Raw genomic sequence first — 21,150 nt, forward strand, 5'->3', positions numbered from 1 at the left:
AGAATTGTTTTCCCACCGATAGTATGCGACAAAATAAACGGAAGAATCTACGCCGTCTCGCGCGCCGACGTGGAGAGCCTATGGGGCGGCCGTTCTCCTATCCCCGCTTTGATGATGATGATAGCGCGACCGTAGCGCCACCTCTAGGTCGATCTCGAGGCGAATAGCCACATCATTCCTTTTGTTTGTAAATTTATTTGTTTTTCATTTCTTTATCCTTCTTTATTTAATTTTATTTTTTGTGTGCTCAGGAGGCTGGCAATAGTCAGTGGCAAGTTAATACTCAAATGGAAGCTCCTCCCACCTCTTTCCACTTTAGCACAGCAAACGCTGGAGAGGAGGTCGTGTTGCTCCTGTCCAGCGTTCACTTTTCGAAAGGGGAGAGAAGTAGGAGGTGCTTTCACTTTACTCTTAGCCTGCCGCAAACTTCAGTAGGCGCCCCTACAAACGGGTTATAGACCTATCTGCTAGCCAAGCACGCCTCCTGCGTTGCCGCCTTTTCTTTTGTGCAAATAAAAGATTCAATTCAATTCATTTATTTACTCCCATCATACATATGGATGACGGAAACAGGAAAAAAAAAAAAAAAAGAAAGCTGCAAAAGGTGCAGCTTGACGAAGCCCCTGCTCCCTAATGGCAGGTCGGCAGGCACGAAAAGTAAACACAACATTTTGAAGAAGGAAAGAAACAGGCAGTGCTATGCAGGAGGAAATTTTAAAAGTTAGAGGTGAAAATTTTGCGTAATGTTTTCTTATTAAGCGCATCAAAACAAGCATGTTGGTCTTTTAAAAAGTTTAATTTGAAGCCCATAGTTTGCTCTAAGACGAGGTACTTTCAGGGATCCGGCGCTACGTACTCCGTATAGCAAATTTTTAACACTTAGTCTAGATTGATTGACTAGCGTTTTCACCCCCCGAAAGCGGCACGAGCTATTTGGGAGAATTTTGTTCCGACTATCGACACCGAGCGCTACGGAACCCCCGTGTCGATCGCTCAAGAGGAGAACTCACGTCGCCGGCGGCGTCCTTGGCGGCCACCTCGGTCTGCTGCTGCTCTGCCGGTGGTGAGTCGCGCCCCGTCCTGCTTTCGTCCATGTCCATGCAATCGTCGTTGTCCACGGCCACTTTCAGATTGGGCAGTTCCCGCTCCAGCAGAAACTCTGCCATATTGGTGCAGGGTTCCGCACTGTTCCGCACTAGCCGTCCGGCGGCCGGTGCCGAGATGGTAGCCCCTACTGATGAACTACGCTCACCACGATTACCTCTTCCCTGATAGAACGGCCAGTGGGCTTAATAAACGTGCCATGGGTACGCGGGCCAGGCGGCCAGGTTTGTGGACAAGGAACTTGGGACGGCACAGCAAACTCGGCAAAATTATGCACACGCAAAAAACGACGGACGAGACAAGCGAGACAACGAACGACGACTCGAATGACTTTTGGATTGGATTGTTTCTCGCTTCGATTATCTAAAGGTGATATTTTTTATATATATATTAACAGGTGACAATGTGTATAAATTTATTTAGTCATTTTATTCAAAACAATAACATAACAAAAAATGTTTTTTTCTAGTTTTATTTTTTCAAAATTATTGCCAAGAGCGAACACGAAAAGTCAAAATATCTTATGGAGCGTCTGAAGTAAGTACTAAGCCGAACCAGCCGAACCAAGCCAAGTAGTAGTCGCATATGTTTGAGCAGTTCGCGTTCTTGCTCAGTGTTCATCTTATAATCATTCTTTTTAACATTTTTCCGGTTCGGGTCTCTCGGTAAAAATTTAATGGCAGAAAATAAATTTTAATTTAGCGTCAGGTGCGCGCTAGCCCGGCCAAATGGCAAGGTACGGCTCCGATCCCGGCGCTGTGCTTCAGGAACTTTTGAAGGCGGCCAGCGGCGAACTCCTCATCAACACGCTCAAGTCCGTGAGTACGGTTCTGCCGATACGCGTTGTCAGTTGCCATTGAAAATGTCGGGATCTCGACCACAGGTAGCCAGGTTACCTGTTGGAGTGTCGCGCGAGAGCGCTGTGTATGTGGGCTATTATGAATACAGGGACTCGCTCTAAAATCAGCCGGAAAAATCGGCGCCCGCCCGTAGCAATCTCAAATTTTCACCGGAGGTGTATTTTACTGGTTCATTTCACCTTGTGAAATTTCAAGACCTAGCTTCTTTCGTGTGAAAAGTTAGACAAACAGTCCTGCAATTTTCAACGACAGACGCCGACGCCAATGCCTCCTGTATACTCTATGCCTGCCGGCAGCGCTGAGGCCCTCGTGTTTATCCCGTACGAAAATGTCAGAATGACAAAAATGTCAGAATGACGCTGAGGCCGGAATGAGATATGCCGGGTCCGCCTTTACCCAAAATTGGGGCACCAGTTTGTATCCAGCCTGGAAATCGTAATCGTAATCGTAATCTTTATTGGCTCAGGAGAGCAGTTCCAGACAGGGTACAAACTGGTGCCCCAATTTTAGATCCAGGCGGAACCGGCTGGTTTCAGTGGTGTTGCCCCAATTTCAGACCCAGGCGGTGCATCGCCGGAATTCCCGCTGTGCTCACCATTGGACTCTACAAAAATATTTCGCGCGACGCCCTTAGCCGTTACAACCGAGAGAATGTCGCAGTTTTAGACTCAGGTGGACTAGGTCTGAAATCGTGACGATCTCTCGCTTGTAATGGGTAAGGGCAGCGCGCGAAATACTTTTGTAGAGTCCAGTGGTCAGCGCAGCGGTAATTCCAGCGGCGCACACGATCGTCCAGGCGTCGCCACCAAACACGGTGCACGGAACACACACACAGCTTGCACAAGCACAGTATCCAGTGTTAAGTGCATCGGGAAGTTCCGGCAAGCAAGCGGTATCCGAGTTGTCCAAGTATTGCCACCAAGCACACCAGCGTTAAATGCCGAGCCAAAGTGCAATGGGTCGGCAGCTTCACACTCTATGAAGATTCAAAGCCGAAATCAGTGGGTATCCATCGAGGTCAAACGATGGGCGCGTCAATATCCGTGGGCTCGCAGCGCAAACGTCGCCACCGGGCGAGCGCCGACTGACAGTTTGACGAGAGAAAACAACCTAAACTCTTAGAGCGCTGCCACCAACTGCAACAGACAAAGCGAGGCGCGCGCACGGCGAACGCCCGCTCGCAGCGCCTGCGTAGTGGATGTGCCTGTCCCTAACATGTGACCTGCGAGAGACCGCGAAAGTTCCCCGCCGGGTGCAAGCCATGTAGGGGAGTACCATATTTTCCGGACGATAAGTCGCTCATCCGTATATTGAGCCGTTTTCGTGGAAAATTTGGTATATAAGTCACACTTTTGTATAAGTCACACCCTTGTGTAAGTCGCACCTCTTTGCATGGTTCACGCAATGAGTATTTTAGTTTATGTGCATTGGTATTGCGAAACCTGAGTTTCGCACAATCGGCTAGCTCGCTCTTACCGTTTGTTGTGCAAATGCCCATAGCATGGCACTCTCTGGCGGGGGCAATCGAGTGTTTTGCAGCAAAAGGACGTAAAAGATGCAAAATGAAAAGGTAGTCGGCTTTATTTGAGCGAACACATGCCGAGCAAATGAAAGTTATTGAGCTAGACACTCGTGAACCAATCTTTAGACCACTAGGCCTAGTCCAGGCGAAGTCCCGAAAAAGATGCGAGCATCGATGCGCAGGCAGAAAGATAAACCCTGACATACTCTTTTTCAATACCTCTAAAAGATTGCCTGGGCACAATTTTTTCTTTTACATGTAGCAACACGGCTAGAGCATGGCAGAAAAAAACTGCTCATCAAACGGAAACTAAGATAGACTCGAGAAAATATTGTGCGATGCGTGTATACCAGCCCACTTACCTTTCACTTTCAGTGTTACTGGACTGAAGCAAAAGAATACGGAACCATGGCTGAATTAGGCAACGTCTATGACATGCTGTAAAAGCTTTATTCTCACTATCTTGCCTATCCAGATTGAGCTGCTTCGGGGGAACCATAAAATTTCTCGCTTTTCGAGTAAGTTATGAAAAGTGTAGGAGAAAGCGGCGACAGCAGTTCCTCTTGAAGGGGGCAACACCACCTATTGCACATAGTTACGGTGCTCTACGAAAGATGGCGCGTGGTGCATAAAAAAATGGCGTCGCAACGTGAATGGAAAAAAAATGTGTATATGATGCACCAAGAAAATTGTTTGAAAAAACCTTGACTTATACACCAGAAAATACTGTACACACAGCCCGGCGAACGCCGTTGAGACACACAAGTAGGGTCAATGGCAAAGCAGTGTCTAAGCAACAAGCGTAGTGCGAGTGTCAAGTCCTGCATGACGTAACACACCCTGGAAATGACTTTAAAAAAAGCACGTCTCCCATAGAGAAGTGTTGGAGACTGGGCCCATCACAGGCTGCCATTAACTGCATATCGAGGAGCCATCTGGTGGTGGCGTTCCCTGCAACTAAGGCAAGGAGAGAACTTCATCTGTTAGCCAGCTGTGATGCGCGCGATGTCTGCACCTATATATATTACAGCATGCTCGAAGCATTGGTGCACTCAGAGGTAGTTGTTGCTATTGGCATGACAATAACAGCGTTCTATTGTTGTGCAACAGGGGAGGGGTGCGGGGCTTGTAGATAGATTTATCTTTTCTGATTTCCACGGGCTTTTGTTTGTTTCCGAGATTAATTGCCTTTGTAATGTCATGAGACTTTCAGCTTTGATAGTGATGGTGATATTATTTATTGCAATTTACGGTTCACTTTCCTTCCCTCGGAAACCAGTCCCGGCTAGAGATTTCCATTAGATCCAATTGGAATTCCAACTGGCTTATTGTAACCAATTGGTTCCAATTGCTAGGAATGCTAGCAGCCTGAGGACGCCATGGAGCCCTTTTCTATTGCAGTACCTGGCCCAGCTTTTTATAATATCCTCTGAATGTGAACTTTGTCTATATGTTAAGCAGTGCTGCTCGAGTCTCTTCTTTGTAAAGCTTACAAGCCTCAAACAAAGTTGCGGAGTGATCAGAACTGAGACGACTACCAGATCCTAGCCACAGTGTAGCCCCTGTTTGGACTAGTAGCTTGTCGGACCATTTTTTGACATTATCACTTTGCATACGTGGGTATCCGAAAATTGCTATTATGATAAAGCGGTCCAACGACTGCTTTGCTTGTAGCCAGTGCCACTTAGTGGGGCAGGTCCTCCTTGGCATCAGGTCCCTCGGGTCTTGCCCTGTGAATGTGTGTGGCTTGCTTGCATAATTCCCACAAGAGGGAACGATAAATATCTACCCTGCACATAATTTTAGCCTGCCACAGAGAGCTTATGTCTATTTTCTCGTAAGTGCCCTTTATTGCCGGAGGGCAGGGGAGTGCAGTTACGCGAAAACCCAGAAGCCGAGAGGGGAGTGGAAGCTATGGGTTTGCTAGATCGGTCTTACATCTATCTTTTGCCACATCATCACGCTCTCGCCCCGTACCTGCACACAGGGACTGGAGTCAGGTAATTAGAGGGAGGTCGTTGATTGGTCCGACAAGCGCATAAATCCTGCTGCAGTGGTTTACAAGTGACTGGAGCTTAGCTTGTCCTCCGGCAAGTGAGGTCTTGCGTGGAGGGCCGCAAATACCCAACGCAGGATTCATTGTTTTTCGTCGTGGTGTGCAGATTGATGGAGCGAAGGACTTGGTCATTGAACCGGACCTCATCCACCCGATGGACCAGGTTGCGAGCGTGGGGCGCATCAAGGTAAGGCTCTTCGTTGGAGCGTCGGGGCCAGCAAGCAACAGGGTCCCCCTAGAGTAACTGTTTATGCTTTCCTTGGGGAGCAGAGTCTTGCAATGGCCTCCCCTTTTCTATCCAAGTGTTGCAGAAAGCGACCATAGCTTTTGTGGGACATGCAAAAAAGCGCGACTTTGGTTTATGTTGGTGTGGCATCGGGAAGACAATAACTCTTTCTCAGTAGTGCACCCGCACGCACCGTATATTTGTTGTCCGCTTGTCCACGCCATTTTAAAATGGCGCTCGTTATAAGAAGAATGCATTTGCATGCCATATAACGTTCGAAGGTTCAAGGAGCTCCCTGCTCATCGAGTCCTCAATGTAAAGTTTACGTTTCACGAGTGAAAACTAAAAAATGTCTTTTGCTCGAAACGAGGTGCTCCGCAAAGCGTGTTCTCCGCAAGCACTTTGGATCAGTTTTGTTCGTGTGACCTCATCTCTGCCTATGGGTAGTTAGTGGTGAGAGGAAGAGGAATGTGGCTTTGTCATTTAGTCACTCCAGGGGATGTGCCTGGGGCACGTCTACGACTGTTGTATTTACCGTCTTATAGCGCCTGTGCGTCGAAAGCGACCATAGCCTGTGCGTCGAAAGCGACCTGCTGCCAAGTGGCAGCAGGCAAGGAGAGCCAGGCGTGTCATGCTATCGGACGTTGCAGTCCTGAAGGTTGGTCGTAGAAGTTTCGGCTAGGGGTATGCTAATGCTCGAGTTTCAAATTCGAATCGAATAATGATGGTCCGAATAATTCTGATCTTATTTCAAATTCCTGCTATTTGATTTTTTTTTTTTTTATAATTCAATACCACTGGCGAATTTTCGGGATTATTGGGGAACGTTTTCATGTGGTGAAATAGACTTCACATGCCTATGTTCGGTCAAAATGAAGCTTGCACTCTGAAGCGTTGATTAGCAAACCATTTTGACATAAGGTCGTTGTTTCTGGTGTTCCTCAAACAAAAAACTCGTGCTCCCAGCTTCTTGGATGCGCTTAACGGAAACCTGTAAACCACATCTGTCTCTATTTATAATTGAATATGTTTCGTCGCCTGCAGCCAGCTCTGTGCACTATGAGCCTATTCTTGGTAGTTAATTGATAATGTGACAAGTGATTATCAAAATGGCAGCGATAATTGAACCTAAGTCTTCCTCTAACCTGTCACTCTCTGTGGTGTCAATTGAGGTGCTAGGGTTTGGTGCAAGACATCACCCAGTTCAAACAATTCAGCGATATGTGTCCATTCATCCAACACACTGCATATCCACATGTGAATGAGTGACACATCAGTACGCTGTGTCTTAAGTTTATTGTTAAAATGTGGTCTCTAACCCCTTAACCGTTTTGGACGAGCCTGGCTCAACAACGTGGATCCGTCCCCAAACCGTCTTGGACGAGTATAGCTCGTCTGCTTTTCCCGGTTCACGCACCCAACCGTTTTGGACAAACTGGACAAACCAGGCTCACTCGTGGCTTAGTTTGTGACTGTGCCAACAGATGGCATCTTTGAATATTCCCTGAACTTTGCTGTTATTTCATTTGTGGCTAGAAATCTGATATCGAAGGCAACAACTTTAGCTTTGAAGACAACAATTCGGCAGTTGGGCGTCAGAAATTCACAAAAAACTAAAAACGGCTAGGGGTTAAAGGGGTTAGGACACGAACATCAAATGGGACTTATTATTCTTGAAATGGATTGCCCATAGGCTACTTAATATAAACAAGTTTCGCGATTTTTAGAGCTTAAGTAGATGAAATACCCAATTTATGAATTTTGATGATATTCATCTGTCAACCAGGCAACACTGGCCAACTTAATCACACCATGGTGCCCATAAACCATGTGATCATGAATGCTCTCTCATGCTAGGCTCCCCCATGCTGAGCCAAGCTCGTCTCGTCACAGTACAATCAAAACCTAGCTCTCACGCGACACGGCTACTCCATTGCTACTCTCGCTCTGACCCCCGGCCTTTTGACCCTTCACCCTGCATGCACGTGCAAGATCGTCGCGAACGACGGCGACCACGGCGATCTCGTCGTCACTGGAACTGATTGCCAGCAGGTCGCATTCAAAATGACCAACTTCCAACATCTCTCGATAACAATCACTCTCATCAGTGCTGCGATCAGTGTCGAAGGCCCTGACGAAGCAAGCGATGCTGTAGATTAAAGATTAAAACAGCGCAAGGACACGGACAAGAACAAGAAGGTAGACAAACAAGGCGCTGTTTGTCTTGTTTGTCTACCTTCTTGTTCTTGTTTGTCTACCTTCTTGTTCTTGTCCGTGTCCTTGCGCTGTTTTAATCTTTAATCATGAAATACCAACTAGCCCAAACTTCTACTTTGACGCTGTAGACGTAATCGTCGCAAACTGCACGCTCGAAACGCAGAAGCTGAAGCTTGAGACGCCTAGATAGCCAAACCTGCGTGCAAGGGGCCACCGCGTGTTGAGTGAATGACGTGACCGATACGGCAAACACGGTGGCCTTCCCAAATGGGGTGGATCTGAGTGTCTCGCTCATACCTAGGTCAATTATCCACGAAACTATTGTGTCGTTTTCAATACAAATTTAGCAGAAAAATATAAACATACAATCGGTCCTAGCAGTACGGTTATCTCATACCTTATAATTGGTGTGTCCTAACCCCTTTAACGCCGTGTTTATTCGTGCTAGCTTTCTTCGTTCCGCATGAGGATTTTCTGGTTTTTTTTTCTCAGCCATGCAGCTTTTTGTGAACATTTAGAGTAAAATGTTTGGTACTACTCATATTCGATTCAACGTTCAACGTTTTGGCCACTATGCGGCACCGTTCAATTTGAATTTGATTTGAATCGAAATTTTACCGTTCATAAAGTATGAGTGAATGCGACTGTTGCCGTCGTCGCGGCGTCCCAGTCCCTGGCTGCTGAAGCTTTTGTGGACCGTCAAGCTAGAGAGGGACCCACAGCAGAAGGACCATCTGCTGCATCCACCACTGCTGGTGTGCCACTGCCAAGATCACATTGGGCAACAACGTGACGCTATTAAGACATCATTGAGGGACCACTTTTTAGGACGCAGTAGACACGGTAAACACTCCTGTCGGGGACGCATTCCAAGCACCACACCTCCGCTTCCGTGTCTCTGCCAGGATCACGACAAGCAATGGCGTGACACTTCCACGACATCACGAGGTAGAAATCGAGGGACATTATTTGAGGACGCGCCAGTTACACTGGTTGGAAACATGCTCTAGGCACCATACTTGAGGTGCCCTCTCCCCGCAGAGCCAGGGTGGCGTGGACAAGATCTACAAGCTGGAGGCCAGAGGACCTACCTGCCCCAGCGGACGGTGAGTGGACCTGCTGTCTCCCTCCGGTACAGGCACGGTCTTGAGGTCGTCTCTTACAGGTGCGTCTACCTGGTGCGTGCCACGGTGCCCAACGTCAAGCTGATAGCGGACCACGTCAGCCTGGACAAACAGCGCCAGAGGCACTGCGCCTACCACATTGTCTGCATCCCCAGAGCGGCAAGTTGTATTACGGGCTGTCCTCACTAAACGTGATTTGTGGTGTGTGCGACAAAAACAAATTGAAAGATATTTACAAATCTCTTGAATGCGAAATTCGAGCGCAGCTCTTGAGGTATTTTGATTTTGCGATATACCGTGATGGGAGGGTACGGAGGAGGAGGGAGGGGAGAGCATTGAGGAGGAGGTGGAGGGAGGGGGGGAGGAAGAGTGGGTATGGACGACCCTCACCTCCTCCTCCTCCTCCTCCGCTCCTCGTCATTTCCCCCGCAAAATTTAGTGGGGAAAATAACGTCACATGACTTTGTGCCACGTCACCTATGAATAAATTCAGTTTCTCCGCTAGATTTAGCAGGAAAATTGACGTCGCATGGCCTCAACACCAAGCCATCCCAGCTGAAAATTCCCATTAAATCTAATTAGAGTTCCAACTGGTTTTAACTGGAACCAATTGATTTTTGTGGTTTTCAACTGGAAGCACACTGGTCAATGGGTTTCACCAAATAGACCGATCTCACCAGCCAGTTTGACTATGCTACCGCTGCCGCGATGTATGGAGGGCACTTTAGTCTTTCTGCACATGTGACTACCTCGCTCGAGCTCTGCGCGTGTAGAGCACGACCCGAACCCTCTTGTGCACTGCTGTCTGCCTTCAGTGAACTCAAGTTATGGTGGCATTACGCATGCGCCCAACGTTTAGTCAGATCGGTTGATTGGAATTATTTTTCCAGTTGGAGCCTGAATGGGTTGTAAATGGTTCCCATTGGTTCTCTTTGGTTCCCATTGGCAGTGACCACTTGGTTGTTCAAAAACCCCATTGGCACCATTGGGTGAATTCCAGTTGGAACTTAATGGGAATTTTCAACTAAGATGTGACGTCATTTTCCCCGGTAAATTTAGCGGGAAAACTGAATTGGTGTTGAGGTAATGTGACCTCAGTTTTACTGCTAAATTTAGCGGGGAAACTGAATGTGCAATGTTGCATTATGGGACTTCACAAACCTAGACACCAATTCAGTTTCTTCGCTAAATTTAGCAGGGAATTGAATTGCTGTATAGGTCTGCGACGTCCCATAATGCAACATGCATGGTTACGCCGATGGGGACGGCGCAAAACACGAGAACACGGGCCTAAGAGCAGCGCTCTAAAAACATGTTTTATTTTTAGAAGTTATTTTCACTTAGGCTCGCACATACGATTTCGGCGAGGACATCAACTGCTTGTTGGGCACGGAACAGCACGATTCTTAAGGGACGTCAACAGGTCATCAGACACGCCAGGCCATCGTCTCTTTTTCTTTTTAAATTTTTGGGAAGGACAGCAGTTAAGGGGCGTTGATTGACAGCCAGCAGAAGGGGCAGTGGGTCGTGCCCAAAGGCCCACGTCAAGAGCCTATATTATATGGAGTTTCTAACGGCTTGGTTGGGTCCATGTAATTTATTGGCCGTGTACAATTGCAATGCAAGCTGTGAGGAGCTTGCTGCAGCATTGATCGTCTGCAAGCATCTCCGCCTTTCCGCTTGATTTTCTCCTCATCACGCAACAACACAACGCGTGCCGAATTGATGGTAGACGTCTCTGTGGGAGACACCCCACCATTAAATTGCAAATGCTCTCCTGGGTTTTAGTTGTACCTTCTCTTCAACACGAGTTTCTTCTAAGAATGCAAGCGAATGCCCGCTATCCTCTTCGACAAAAATCATTCCTAACAACACAAGTTGGAGCGATTAGTGTGGAGAGCCCTTTAGCTTTCCTGCATATTTGCCCTGGACAGTTTCCTAATTCCAAAAATATCAAGGGTCCCCTTGGGATCACGTTCTGCGACACCTTTAGCACAAACACGACAGCGACGTATTTTACTTTAAAAGGGCATTGAAAGGCCTAAAATTTTACCATTTAGGTTAGTGCACAACATAAGCACCTTGCGCCACACAATAATAGTTTTGATGACCGTCCTTTCATTCTAAGAGAAAAGCAGGCGGAGAATAAGGAAGACAAAGAAGTGTCTTGATGTGCGGTAATAAAGAAGGCGTCAGAAAGAAATTGAAGTTTATTACTTTGAATAAAGTCTGGAGGCATGGAATGTGCAGCTTGCAGTGATGAAAGTGCTGCGTCATTTGCACCAAATTGTGCCACGAATAAAGGTCAACTACATCTTGCGCCAAAATGCCATTTTTGCTAATAATTGTGCCACACCTGTGCCAAACAAGTTTCAACTAAGATTAAGAAAAAATTAAATGATTGGTTCACCCTAATGTTCACAGAAGTAGGAGGAAATGAAATTGGCACATATATACGGTATATTTCACAGCGTCTCTGCTACCATATTGTTTGTTTTAATCTTAGGCTCGAACAGATAAAACCACAAACACACTAAATGTGCCAATCACGGGACAATCACTGCACTTGATTGATCTAGCGGACAAAAAAACACGTGAAGGGAGACGACGAATGCCATGATTCTGCGCTTTGGCACTCTATAATTGGTCCCACTGGCTCATACAGCGGTTGTACTTTGACCTAAGGTGACACGAAGATTCCTTGTCAACCGCACTGGCCGTTTGATTCCCTGCCCTGTTGATCGCCGACATTGTCTACATTTCAGAGGACGTCGGCCATGTCTGGAGTTAAAAGTCGCGAGGAAAGTTTGCAAAATAGCATGATGGCGGATACCGCAATAAGACAGAACCAGAGTCTTGTACTCCTGATGAGACTGATCATCACGTCTGCCACATGCCTCTGTGCCGTGACTACAGAGCATCGTGGCACTTGCGCCACTTGCGCCAGCCTTCGCTGCCTCTCACCAGAGGGCACACGTCGAGCTTTACCACTTTGCACCAGAGTGCTAGGAGCAGGGGCTGACGTGGGGGAGCGCATGGCTTAGCACGGTGGGCTCAGAAATTGTGCTCAGTGCTATTACGGATCTACTTTCTTTGGCCTTGATTGTAGGTTGACCTCTAATTTTAAAAAGATGTGCCGAGAAAAAGAGAAAGAAACAAAAAGAAACGTGGGTTTCTATTTCAAGAAAGAAGGCGGTCAAAGTAGTTCAGTGCAGCTGTCGATCGAAAGAGCAGTGAACTTTGACTCAACTCTGGTTCTAACGCTGCTAAAGAGTAGTGTCACATTTATACCTCAAGTGTATACTCTCATAATATCTGTGAGTGATTGTTGTTGCAATTTATGATATTAAAGTCTTGAGTTTGGTAAGTTCATAAAACTTGGGGTATGCATTTTTACTGATAGACGTCTAGCGGATATCTTCGGTTTTGCTGTCACTTTAAAAAAAATTATATTTACGGGCTATATGAACTATCGAGTGGCAAAGAAGGTGGGGAGTGAGGCTTTATCTAAACTAAAGTGTTGCACTATTATTCATTTTTCAACAATTTTTAATACCTATTGTAAATGGAACCTACTCTGACCAGAGCCTTATTTCTAAAATGACAACTCTGTGGGCCTTTCGCACCCTTTTTATTCTTATTAAGAAATGTAATGAGCAATATGCTCCAGTATGGAAGAGGAAGCATGTCATTATCAACAATGAACTCCTTTAGCAATGCAGTCACCTTGTTTTACTTTCAAGTGATATGCTAACATATCGGCTCCAAAAGCGTCAATGGCTGTTCCAAACCAATATTTTGCCTGCTACAGGACCTGCTCCTAAAGCTCAGATGCAGCTTTCATCGCTGGTGTATTCACAAATCTAAGATCACCCCTCAAAAATCTTCAACCAATGTTGTGAAAAAAAATAATAATAATAATAATTATTTAGAGTGTTACCAAACATGGGATGAAAGAAAACTTGTGCACAAATTGTGTGTTTGATGTGTGTGAGGAGTTTCGTTGTCTGGGAGTACAGTCATTTTCGAGTTCTCAAAACCTTCCCTTTTCCCAGTGCCTTGGAAAACGAGTCCAGTCTGAAGTCCATGAACAAAACATATGAGAACAGGCAAGGGAACTTGCTCTCTTCCTCTGAGGACGTAAGCCCTTTCATAGGTTGCAAAAAATACTGTTTTTGCGTTGGACCAATCTTTTTAATTTTGCAACGTTGTCTTTTATTTGTTTCCTAAGGAAGTTGAACTGGCGAGACAAGTCCAAGAGGGTGAAGTGACTGCACACTCCGCCCAGTTTTTTAAAGTTGCTCGTACGGTGACTGCACGTTTGTGCAAGAAGTCTGGTGTTTGGTGCTTTTGTGGTCACAGGCAAACAATGAAATCCATTACCAACGCCAAGCAGTCTCTCGCAGTCTTAGAAAGGAAACAGGCTTTATGTGCATTGATATCTTTGTGCCTGGCTGCTCGTAGAATATACTACGGGCGACTTTTGGCTCTTTTGACCGTGAGAGAGAGGGTGTTGTGGAATAGGTGAGCGGAGTTTGGGAACAGCCGCAAAGCACAATGGGCATTATTCACTTCCGGTTCGTAGCTAGCGGCCGACGCACCACCATGGCGGTTATGGAATCATGTGCGGTTATCGAAGCCCATCTATTTGAGCCACCTCCCTCTGCTGCCAGGTTACTTACGAATTTCTGAGCATCTGAAGTTACTTCTGCGGATACATATGTTAAGTAGGAATGGGTGCGCTGTGAAATATTAGTATTAGTATGCGGAAGCATCGAGGAGAACAGCCACGAAAGCGTGGAGCGAGTGCGGTTGGCGGCAAGTTGCACTGGCTCCGTGCTTTCCAAATCTTCGCGTGAAAACTTGGGCTAGGTTAACTATTTTGTTTTCCTTTTGAGCCAGCATTCTTCATTGCCTTTTATTTTTAATGGTTAAATCAGATTACATCACCAACTGAAATAGGAGCGAATTTACACCGTGGGACACGGCTAGCTGAAATGTCCAATTTCTTGCACGATCGAAAAGACACTTCCTTTCAAAAGTTCCTTTCGACAACATAGGATTACGTGAGAACCCTTGCTTTTAAAAATATATTGTACTTCAATTAGGTTGTCCACCGTAAGCCATGTCTCTCTCCCTGCACATTTTGAAAAAATTTTTTTTTAGGATGTTGAATGATAAAGCACACAGAAACATGCACCGGTTTTGATGTGCAGGGTCGCACGACTGCTTTCTTATCCGTCAAGATGTAGGCTCTGCCTGCTTGCTTTTGCTTATTTATAATGAGCTGGGGATCAGGTTTATGTGGTTGATATCCGTTGTTCGAGTTTCAATGAGTACTCTTTGGTTATTCCACATTGTGAAAGGTGACCAGGCTATCTTGAGAGCCCATACACAGGAATACATCCCAGAGCCACTGCTGTCGATGAAACGGTCTGTCGACGAGACATAACCCGATGGACTGATTGCCTGTGAAGATCGCAAGTAATCTGACATCTGCGAGATTGCATCCCACGTTCTCGCCGATGCCTTGTACAGCAGTCCATGCTCAGCCACTCGCAGGTTAATCGAGACCTTTTTCTGGGTGTCAAGAGTCTCTGTTCAAAATCGTCCTTTCACGCGGCCCCAACCTGAAGAAAGAGAGAACACGTTGTGCTGAGCTGTGACAAATTGGGCCGCGCAGAAAACGGGCACCAATGCAACGACTTATCACTGCTTCCGTTCTTCGTTCCACGGAAACCGGAACATCTTGTGCCCTTTATGGCTCGCGTTAGAACAACGTGAACCATTTTCACCGCGAATACAGCCCGGCCACCATGACTAGAAGGGCTCATCATTGCAGCTGGACGAACCACGACTGGCACCAGACGAACCGGAAGTGTGAATTCATGTGACGCCTCATCTCAGATGACGAAACTTCTGGCTCAAACGCCGGTAACCTATTGTAAAGGGTGCAGTCGGAGAATACTGGCAGACATCGGGAATAGCCAAGAGCCCAGCGGGGTGCTGGCACGTGCCCCAGTGTAAAGTGTCCTCTCTCGGCGTCCAGGTGCCCGTGTGCGAGCAGGTGCTGGAGAGCGAGGGCGTTCTGGGCTCGGTGCAGCTGCTTGACCTGCCCCTGGGGCTGATCCCCCTGGACACGGACCTCTTCTCCCTCGAGCTGCCGGGCTTCTTCCCAAAGTTCTTCCTGGTGCGTGGCCATGCTGACCCACTTTCTCTTTTCCCCCTTCATTCTTCATGATTGACGTCTTCTAGATAACGAGGGTGCCGGTGTTTCCACGTCACCTTCCAGAGGCCATTGCAAGGCACACATTGCCGTTGGGCAAGGACTCGAGTGCCGGCCAAATGCCGATGCAGCGTCCTGTAGGTGACGTAGGAAAGTCAGCATTCTGGGCACCTAGGAGGTGCTGGTTTGGTGTCCTCCCATTTGAGTGGAGAGCATGCAGAGTCTTATTTTCCTCTCTTTGCCCTCCCTCCGCAGACCACGCAGGTTGCGAATTAAACCGTATGGAAGTACTCTCAATGCACACATTATTTTTGTGTTTGTTTTTGGGATTGTTGTTCCTTCATTAACCACTGTTTAGGCCACCAGTTCATTGTTTGCTGTGCCCTGCTCCTTTTTTTTTTGGTGTTTTAAGATTTTGAGACAGATGTTGTCAGTCCTGAAAACGTTTTGAGATAAACAATGAGTAAATGCATAGTGCCTATGGGAGTTCATTCGATGACAAGGAAATCCTTCGACTTAACCTATATTTTGAGATAGCCGAGGGATTACTGTAGAGATGTTCAGATTTGTCTAATCAAATGGATTTATAAATCTTGCCATATGCAAACATCCTTTCTTTCATCTCAAATTTAAAAAAAAAATGACAATCACAAATGGTTGATGCAGGTTGTCAGGGGACCTGTTTAACATATACCCTTTCATAGTAGCCAGTTTAATTTTTAAAATTTTAATGCAATGCAGATAATAACTTTCACAAAGTTTATATTTCCTTTGAAATACCTCAGGCACACGAGTTCACCATATCGTTTCGAAAGTGTGCTATTCTCGTAAGTACACGACTGCAATATTTGTACATTTTGAAGAGTTGATTGCGGCGGGTTAGCCCCTCTGATTGGGCTTCTTACTGAGCATTGGTGCTCTGTGGAGAGGCAACACCCGCGGAAACGAGCTCTGCGAGTGTTGCTTCTCCGCAATGCACAGGTGCTTGGTAAGGAGCACGCTCAATGGGTTAACTCGCCACGATCACCACTTGGAAATATATGAAAATCGCAGTTCATCTAGAAGCGAGTATGAAATAGCATATCATTCGAAACTACTATTGAAAAATTGGAATATTCGTGCAATCCTAGTGCCGAGTCTACAAACCGTTAAATTTGACTGTGGTGGTGTTAAGAGTAGAAACTGCTTAATTCTGTTGCTAACGCTGGCATCCCCCCAGCGGGACTTTGTCTGTGTAAGTAATGAAGCTGAGGAGGCAGTTGTTCTCGCTACTCATGTCGCACACATCCCTCCGCGGATTTCTCCCCCATGCAAATGCTGCATGATGTCTCTGTGGCCCAGGAAGGTGACTGCTCGTGGAACTTCCTGGTGGCCCAGTCGATCCTGCAGCTGGAGCAGCTCTGTGGGCCCATCACGGAGGTGTATGGACAGGGGGCCTGCGCCCAGGTGGGGTCTCGACGCCGATTTGTACTGGCCTGTTTACCAATTGTCCAAGAAGCTTTTGGCCTCTTTTTTTATTATTTTGTTTGCATTCGTCTTTAGAATTCTACTAAATGAGAGAGAGAGAAAATAAATTATTGTTGCAGAGAGACTGGCAGCCTTAAATATGCCTACTGACTGCTCACATGGCACTATTTATGTTGTGATGTGGAGATTCAACTTCGAGTAACGAGGAATTAATATTTTACAAGCGAACCATTAAAACCCAATTCAATGCTGGTTTTTCTTTTTTTTTCTTGTAGAGCATATTTACAAATATATGTGCATCAGGGACCCGCATTAGGCAGGACAGCCACCTATCTTGATACCGGCATTACTTCAAAGGACAACGGCTTGCTCTCCTAACTTAAATAGATGTTCACTGAGTTAGAAGTGCCGCATCATAGTATGAGTCATCGCTTTCAACCACTATCAGTGTGATAGAAATCCCGATTTGTGATAGGCAACATGTATGGTTAGCTGCACCGTAGTTGGTTCTAAAACAAGTAAATGATGAGGATAGCTTGTGTAAGTAAGCAATTTATATCTATTTCCCATCCATAGAGAAAAAGATGAAAGTGTTGGCCGGTCGTCATGTTGCATGGCATTGATCTACACAAAGCACTTGGTGTTCAGAAGCAACCAGTCTCTAGAAGATGGCACGTTCACTATTTTCGTGGCTAGTCTTTTACGTTTCAACGTTTCGCTATCTGCCCGCGCGACCTCCGTCCCTCAACCTCACATGTACTTGATTCTACTTTGTGCTGGCAATGTACCGCCAACACGGGACTGCGTGTTACTTGTCCCCGCTGCTACAAGGGTTTACGACAGCATGGCAACATCACAATGCGACGAATGCAACGTCTGACTCCACAGGAGATCTGAGCAGCTCTCACTGCATGCCTATTGGCACCGATCGAAATGCACGGAACCGTGGTACTGCGGCGTGTGCCAGCCGCCATCGTTCAGCAACAGCCTGTTCCAAGCACCGAACCGGCCTGCACTAATGCCAATCGCACCACCTACCACCGTTAAAGACAATCCAACAGCTTCCAGTACCACGGAAAAAAGAAAAAAAAGTCCGAGGACACCTAAGCGCTTCTTATGAGTAGTGAATGCAAAAGCATGAATGTCATTCTTCCGCTCCCTTAGTTTGTCTGCGGCGTAGTGGCATGAGCAGCCACGTTTCAGTACTGCCGATGTAGCTGCCGACGGTCAAGCGCGCGCTATTGTGAGCCGCACTGAGCTCTGTTGTACAACCTCTACCGATTTCATCCAAGCAGGCTCTGTGGCCAGGTGGCCAGGTTCGCACCACCGCACCTCGCCGGGCCGTCGCATGCTCTGCGCTGCCATGGAGAGGGCTTCTCTGGTGGCGGCTTTTGGAACCCCGTTGCACGAGAGCCAATGGGAGCCTCGTTCCTTGATGATGCGCACCAGCCAATGGGAGCATAATCCATCAGAAATCGGCCGCGCTTCGCTCCTTCTGGAGAGGTGAATTTATCTGCCGTTTTGCACGGCTTCAAAGCTGGGATGCCTCAGATCGAGGCTTCACTTCGCTCCTTTGGGACGGAAAATCAGGTGCCGTTTTGCGTGGCTGATGACGTCGGCTCGCTCCATGGGACAGTTAATGCTTTCGCCTTAAAGACAACCTGAATCTGGTTCTCTAAATCTTGTATCCGTCAAAAACAAGGTGCCAGAGTTCCGGGTGGTCACTGAGTCCCTCCCCGACACCACGTTTTTCATATGTGAGACTTGACTGGACAACTCCATTTACGACAGCCAGCTCTTCAACAAGGCACGGTTCAAATTCTACCTGCAAGATCGTAGCAGATCTGGTGATGGAGTTTTCGTCACCGTACGTCGTCAACTACACGCACTAGAAGATGCAACCTGGACTGGGGCGACCTCGAGGTCATTTTCATGGATCTTCATGCAAAACAGGAACTTCTACATCTCTGTGTCGCATACCACCCCCCAATCAAGAAATCGGAAAGCTATGATTTGTTACGGTCATCACCATTCTCCGTCACCCTTTCAAAAAAGAGTACTCCAACGTACTTGTGATCAAAAACTTCAGTGCACACATTAACTGGTCAGTCGCGAGCGCTCCCATGCCCACCGGACCATCTGACACTCTCCTCCTCGACCAGATGGATATACTCGGTCTTACCCGAGTGTGCTGCGAACCAAGTTACAGCACCAGCGATAATCAAGTCTCTTTCCTTTGCCTTATGTTTGTTTCTAACCCCGCACTCATCTCAAGTTGTTTCACGGAACACAGCCTCATGGGCTTTGACCACAAAGCAGTAACTACGACCACATACCATCACTTACTTAAATCTGCACCCCGTGCCAGACACTTCCATAACTTCGCAAGATTAGAGACCAAACACCTAAATTCGCTTGGGGCATGGTGCTCCAAGACAACCACGAAGATTTGTATGATATATGGCTCGACTTAATGCATGCCTTCGAAGCTGAATGAGTCCCCTCCAGAAAAAGACGAAATGAACCCCGAGCGCCGTGGATAACGAAGGAGATACCGCTCCAAGCCCAATTAGTGTCAGTTGTTCGCACATGTAAAGTGAAACAACTGTACTGTTACATTTCAGGCAGCCCACACCCTCCAGAGAGACCTAAAGAAATGCATCACACAGACGTACCGGGACTGCGCTTTGGACATGGCACGGCAGACCAAAAGAGATCCAAAGATATTTCGAGCCTATGTAAGGCGCAGCAAGCAGAACTTGTCTGCTCTAAACACGTGCCACGACGGCAAGGCCCTAAGCGACTTGCAAACCGCAGAACATATGAGTAACCACTTGGGTGCAGCATGGACACTGCCCAGTAACCCCTTATCACAACCAGAAACCCATCACCACCGCAGCTAGCTCTCATCTGACTAAATCTGTCACAGTCGCTCGGTCCTGACGGCATCCACCCTGCGCTCCTAAAAGCAAGTGGCCAACAGCTAGTTGTATAATTGGCTCGACTGTTCCAGCAACCCTTGCACACTGGGTGTGTCTTCGCCCTATAGAAGCAGACTGATGTCACTCCCATCTACAAAGGAAATGGTTCCCTAGCGTACAAGCCAGAATCCTACAGACCAATCTTCACAACATCAGTTGTCTGCCATACCATGGAACGAGCGCTAAATTCTGCCCTACACAGATAGTTAAACGACCACACTCTTCTGTCTCCAGCGCCACATCACTTTAACTCCGGTCGAAGCTGTGAGACTGCCCCAATGACTGCTGTTCACCAGATCAATGACAACGTGGTCACCGTACAAACTGGTGCAGCTTAGCTTCACCAAAGCCTTTGATAAGGTAAACCAGAAGCTCCTGATAACCAAGCGGCAAAGCACGGGTATCAAGGGTCTCTTCCTCTACTGGCTATCTAACTTCATCCTGAAGAGGCAACAAAATGTAACATTCAACTAGTCAAGGTTCCAATCTCGAACGATTCATTCCGGAATCCCCCCCAGGCACAGTATTTGGTCCGACCCTCTTTTCAATTTTTATCAGCGATATTGTCGAGGTTATAGACTCTGCCGCCATCATGTATGCAGATGACCTCACCCTCCTTCAACTGATTCAATTTAAGGAAGACAATAACGAACTGCAACGAGACCTTGATCAGATATAAGCCTGGACCTTCAGAAACAAACTACCACTGAGTGCTTCAAAATTGCCTACAATTCACTTCACCACAAAAAGAAGAAGCACAGAATCCACTAGTGATATTAACTAATAACGGAACTCCAATTGAACGAAAGGAAATAAATACTCTGCTGGGTGTCACCCTCGACGGCAAACCAGACTTTACTGCACATGTCCACTCTGTCGCCTCACGTGCATGGCGGATGCTGGGATGTGTGCAAACTATTAGCAAGGGTCTGGGGCCCACTGTGCTCACGCAGCTGTACCCTGTGCTGGTCCTGCCCCTATTAGCGTATTGCTCACCCGTCTGGTCGCCACAGGGAGTTTCGACCCACGTGACATCAGAGACCATCCAGCGGTGAGCAGCTTACTGCATCTATTGCCAAGCCTCTTCAAGTCTTCGCCTCTTGTCACGTGACCGTCCCTACAACCCAGCTCCCGAGAGCAGCCAAGTGGGGAGCACTATCCCACCGACAAGATGTAGCCAATCCACCGTTGCTGGCTCTAGCGATTGGTTCTGGAGTCCCACGCAAGACTACTAACTTCACTCTGTACCCAGCGCAACAAACGGACCGGACGCATTGACCCTCTATTTGCATGGACCCAGCAGCACGACAACTTGTGTCTCCTCCGGGGTGTGAGACTTTGGATTTCTGCCTGACGCCATCACCAGC

The 21,150-nt window shown here is 47.1% G+C and overlaps 2 protein-coding genes across 5 annotated transcripts in view; one reads left to right on the forward strand and one right to left on the reverse strand.

Moving 5' to 3' along the window:
* The window catches only part of LOC8039560 (nuclear cap-binding protein subunit 3), a 28,701-nt gene extending 27,245 nt beyond the window's left edge, over positions 1–1,456 (reverse strand). The window contains exon 1 of the mRNA XM_029979042.4: positions 1,011–1,456. Within this exon, the coding sequence (XP_029834902.2) occupies positions 1,011–1,166 (156 nt within the window). The 5' untranslated portion in view covers positions 1,167–1,456. The remainder of the gene's footprint in view (positions 1–1,010) is intronic.
* A 199-nt stretch (positions 1,457–1,655) lies between these two features.
* The window catches only part of LOC8039561 (vacuolar protein sorting-associated protein 33B), a 63,488-nt gene continuing 43,993 nt past the window's right edge, over positions 1,656–21,150 (forward strand). The window contains exons 1-6 of one of the 4 annotated variants that reach the window (XM_029979040.4): positions 1,656–1,922; positions 5,649–5,729; positions 9,027–9,091; positions 9,151–9,268; positions 15,159–15,299; positions 16,677–16,781. In XM_029979040.4, coding sequence (XP_029834900.2) covers positions 1,833–1,922; positions 5,649–5,729; positions 9,027–9,091; positions 9,151–9,268; positions 15,159–15,299; positions 16,677–16,781 — 600 coding nt within the window. In that variant the 5' untranslated portion in view covers positions 1,656–1,832. The other 3 variants (XM_040222255.3, XM_029979041.2, XM_040222256.1) reach the window with 3 other exon arrangements.

This window comes from Ixodes scapularis, unplaced genomic scaffold, assembly GCF_016920785.2.
Source record: "Ixodes scapularis isolate PalLabHiFi unplaced genomic scaffold, ASM1692078v2 PGA_scaffold1__304_contigs__length_218370807, whole genome shotgun sequence".
In the NCBI taxonomy this organism is placed as follows: Eukaryota; Metazoa; Arthropoda; class Arachnida; order Ixodida; family Ixodidae; genus Ixodes; species Ixodes scapularis.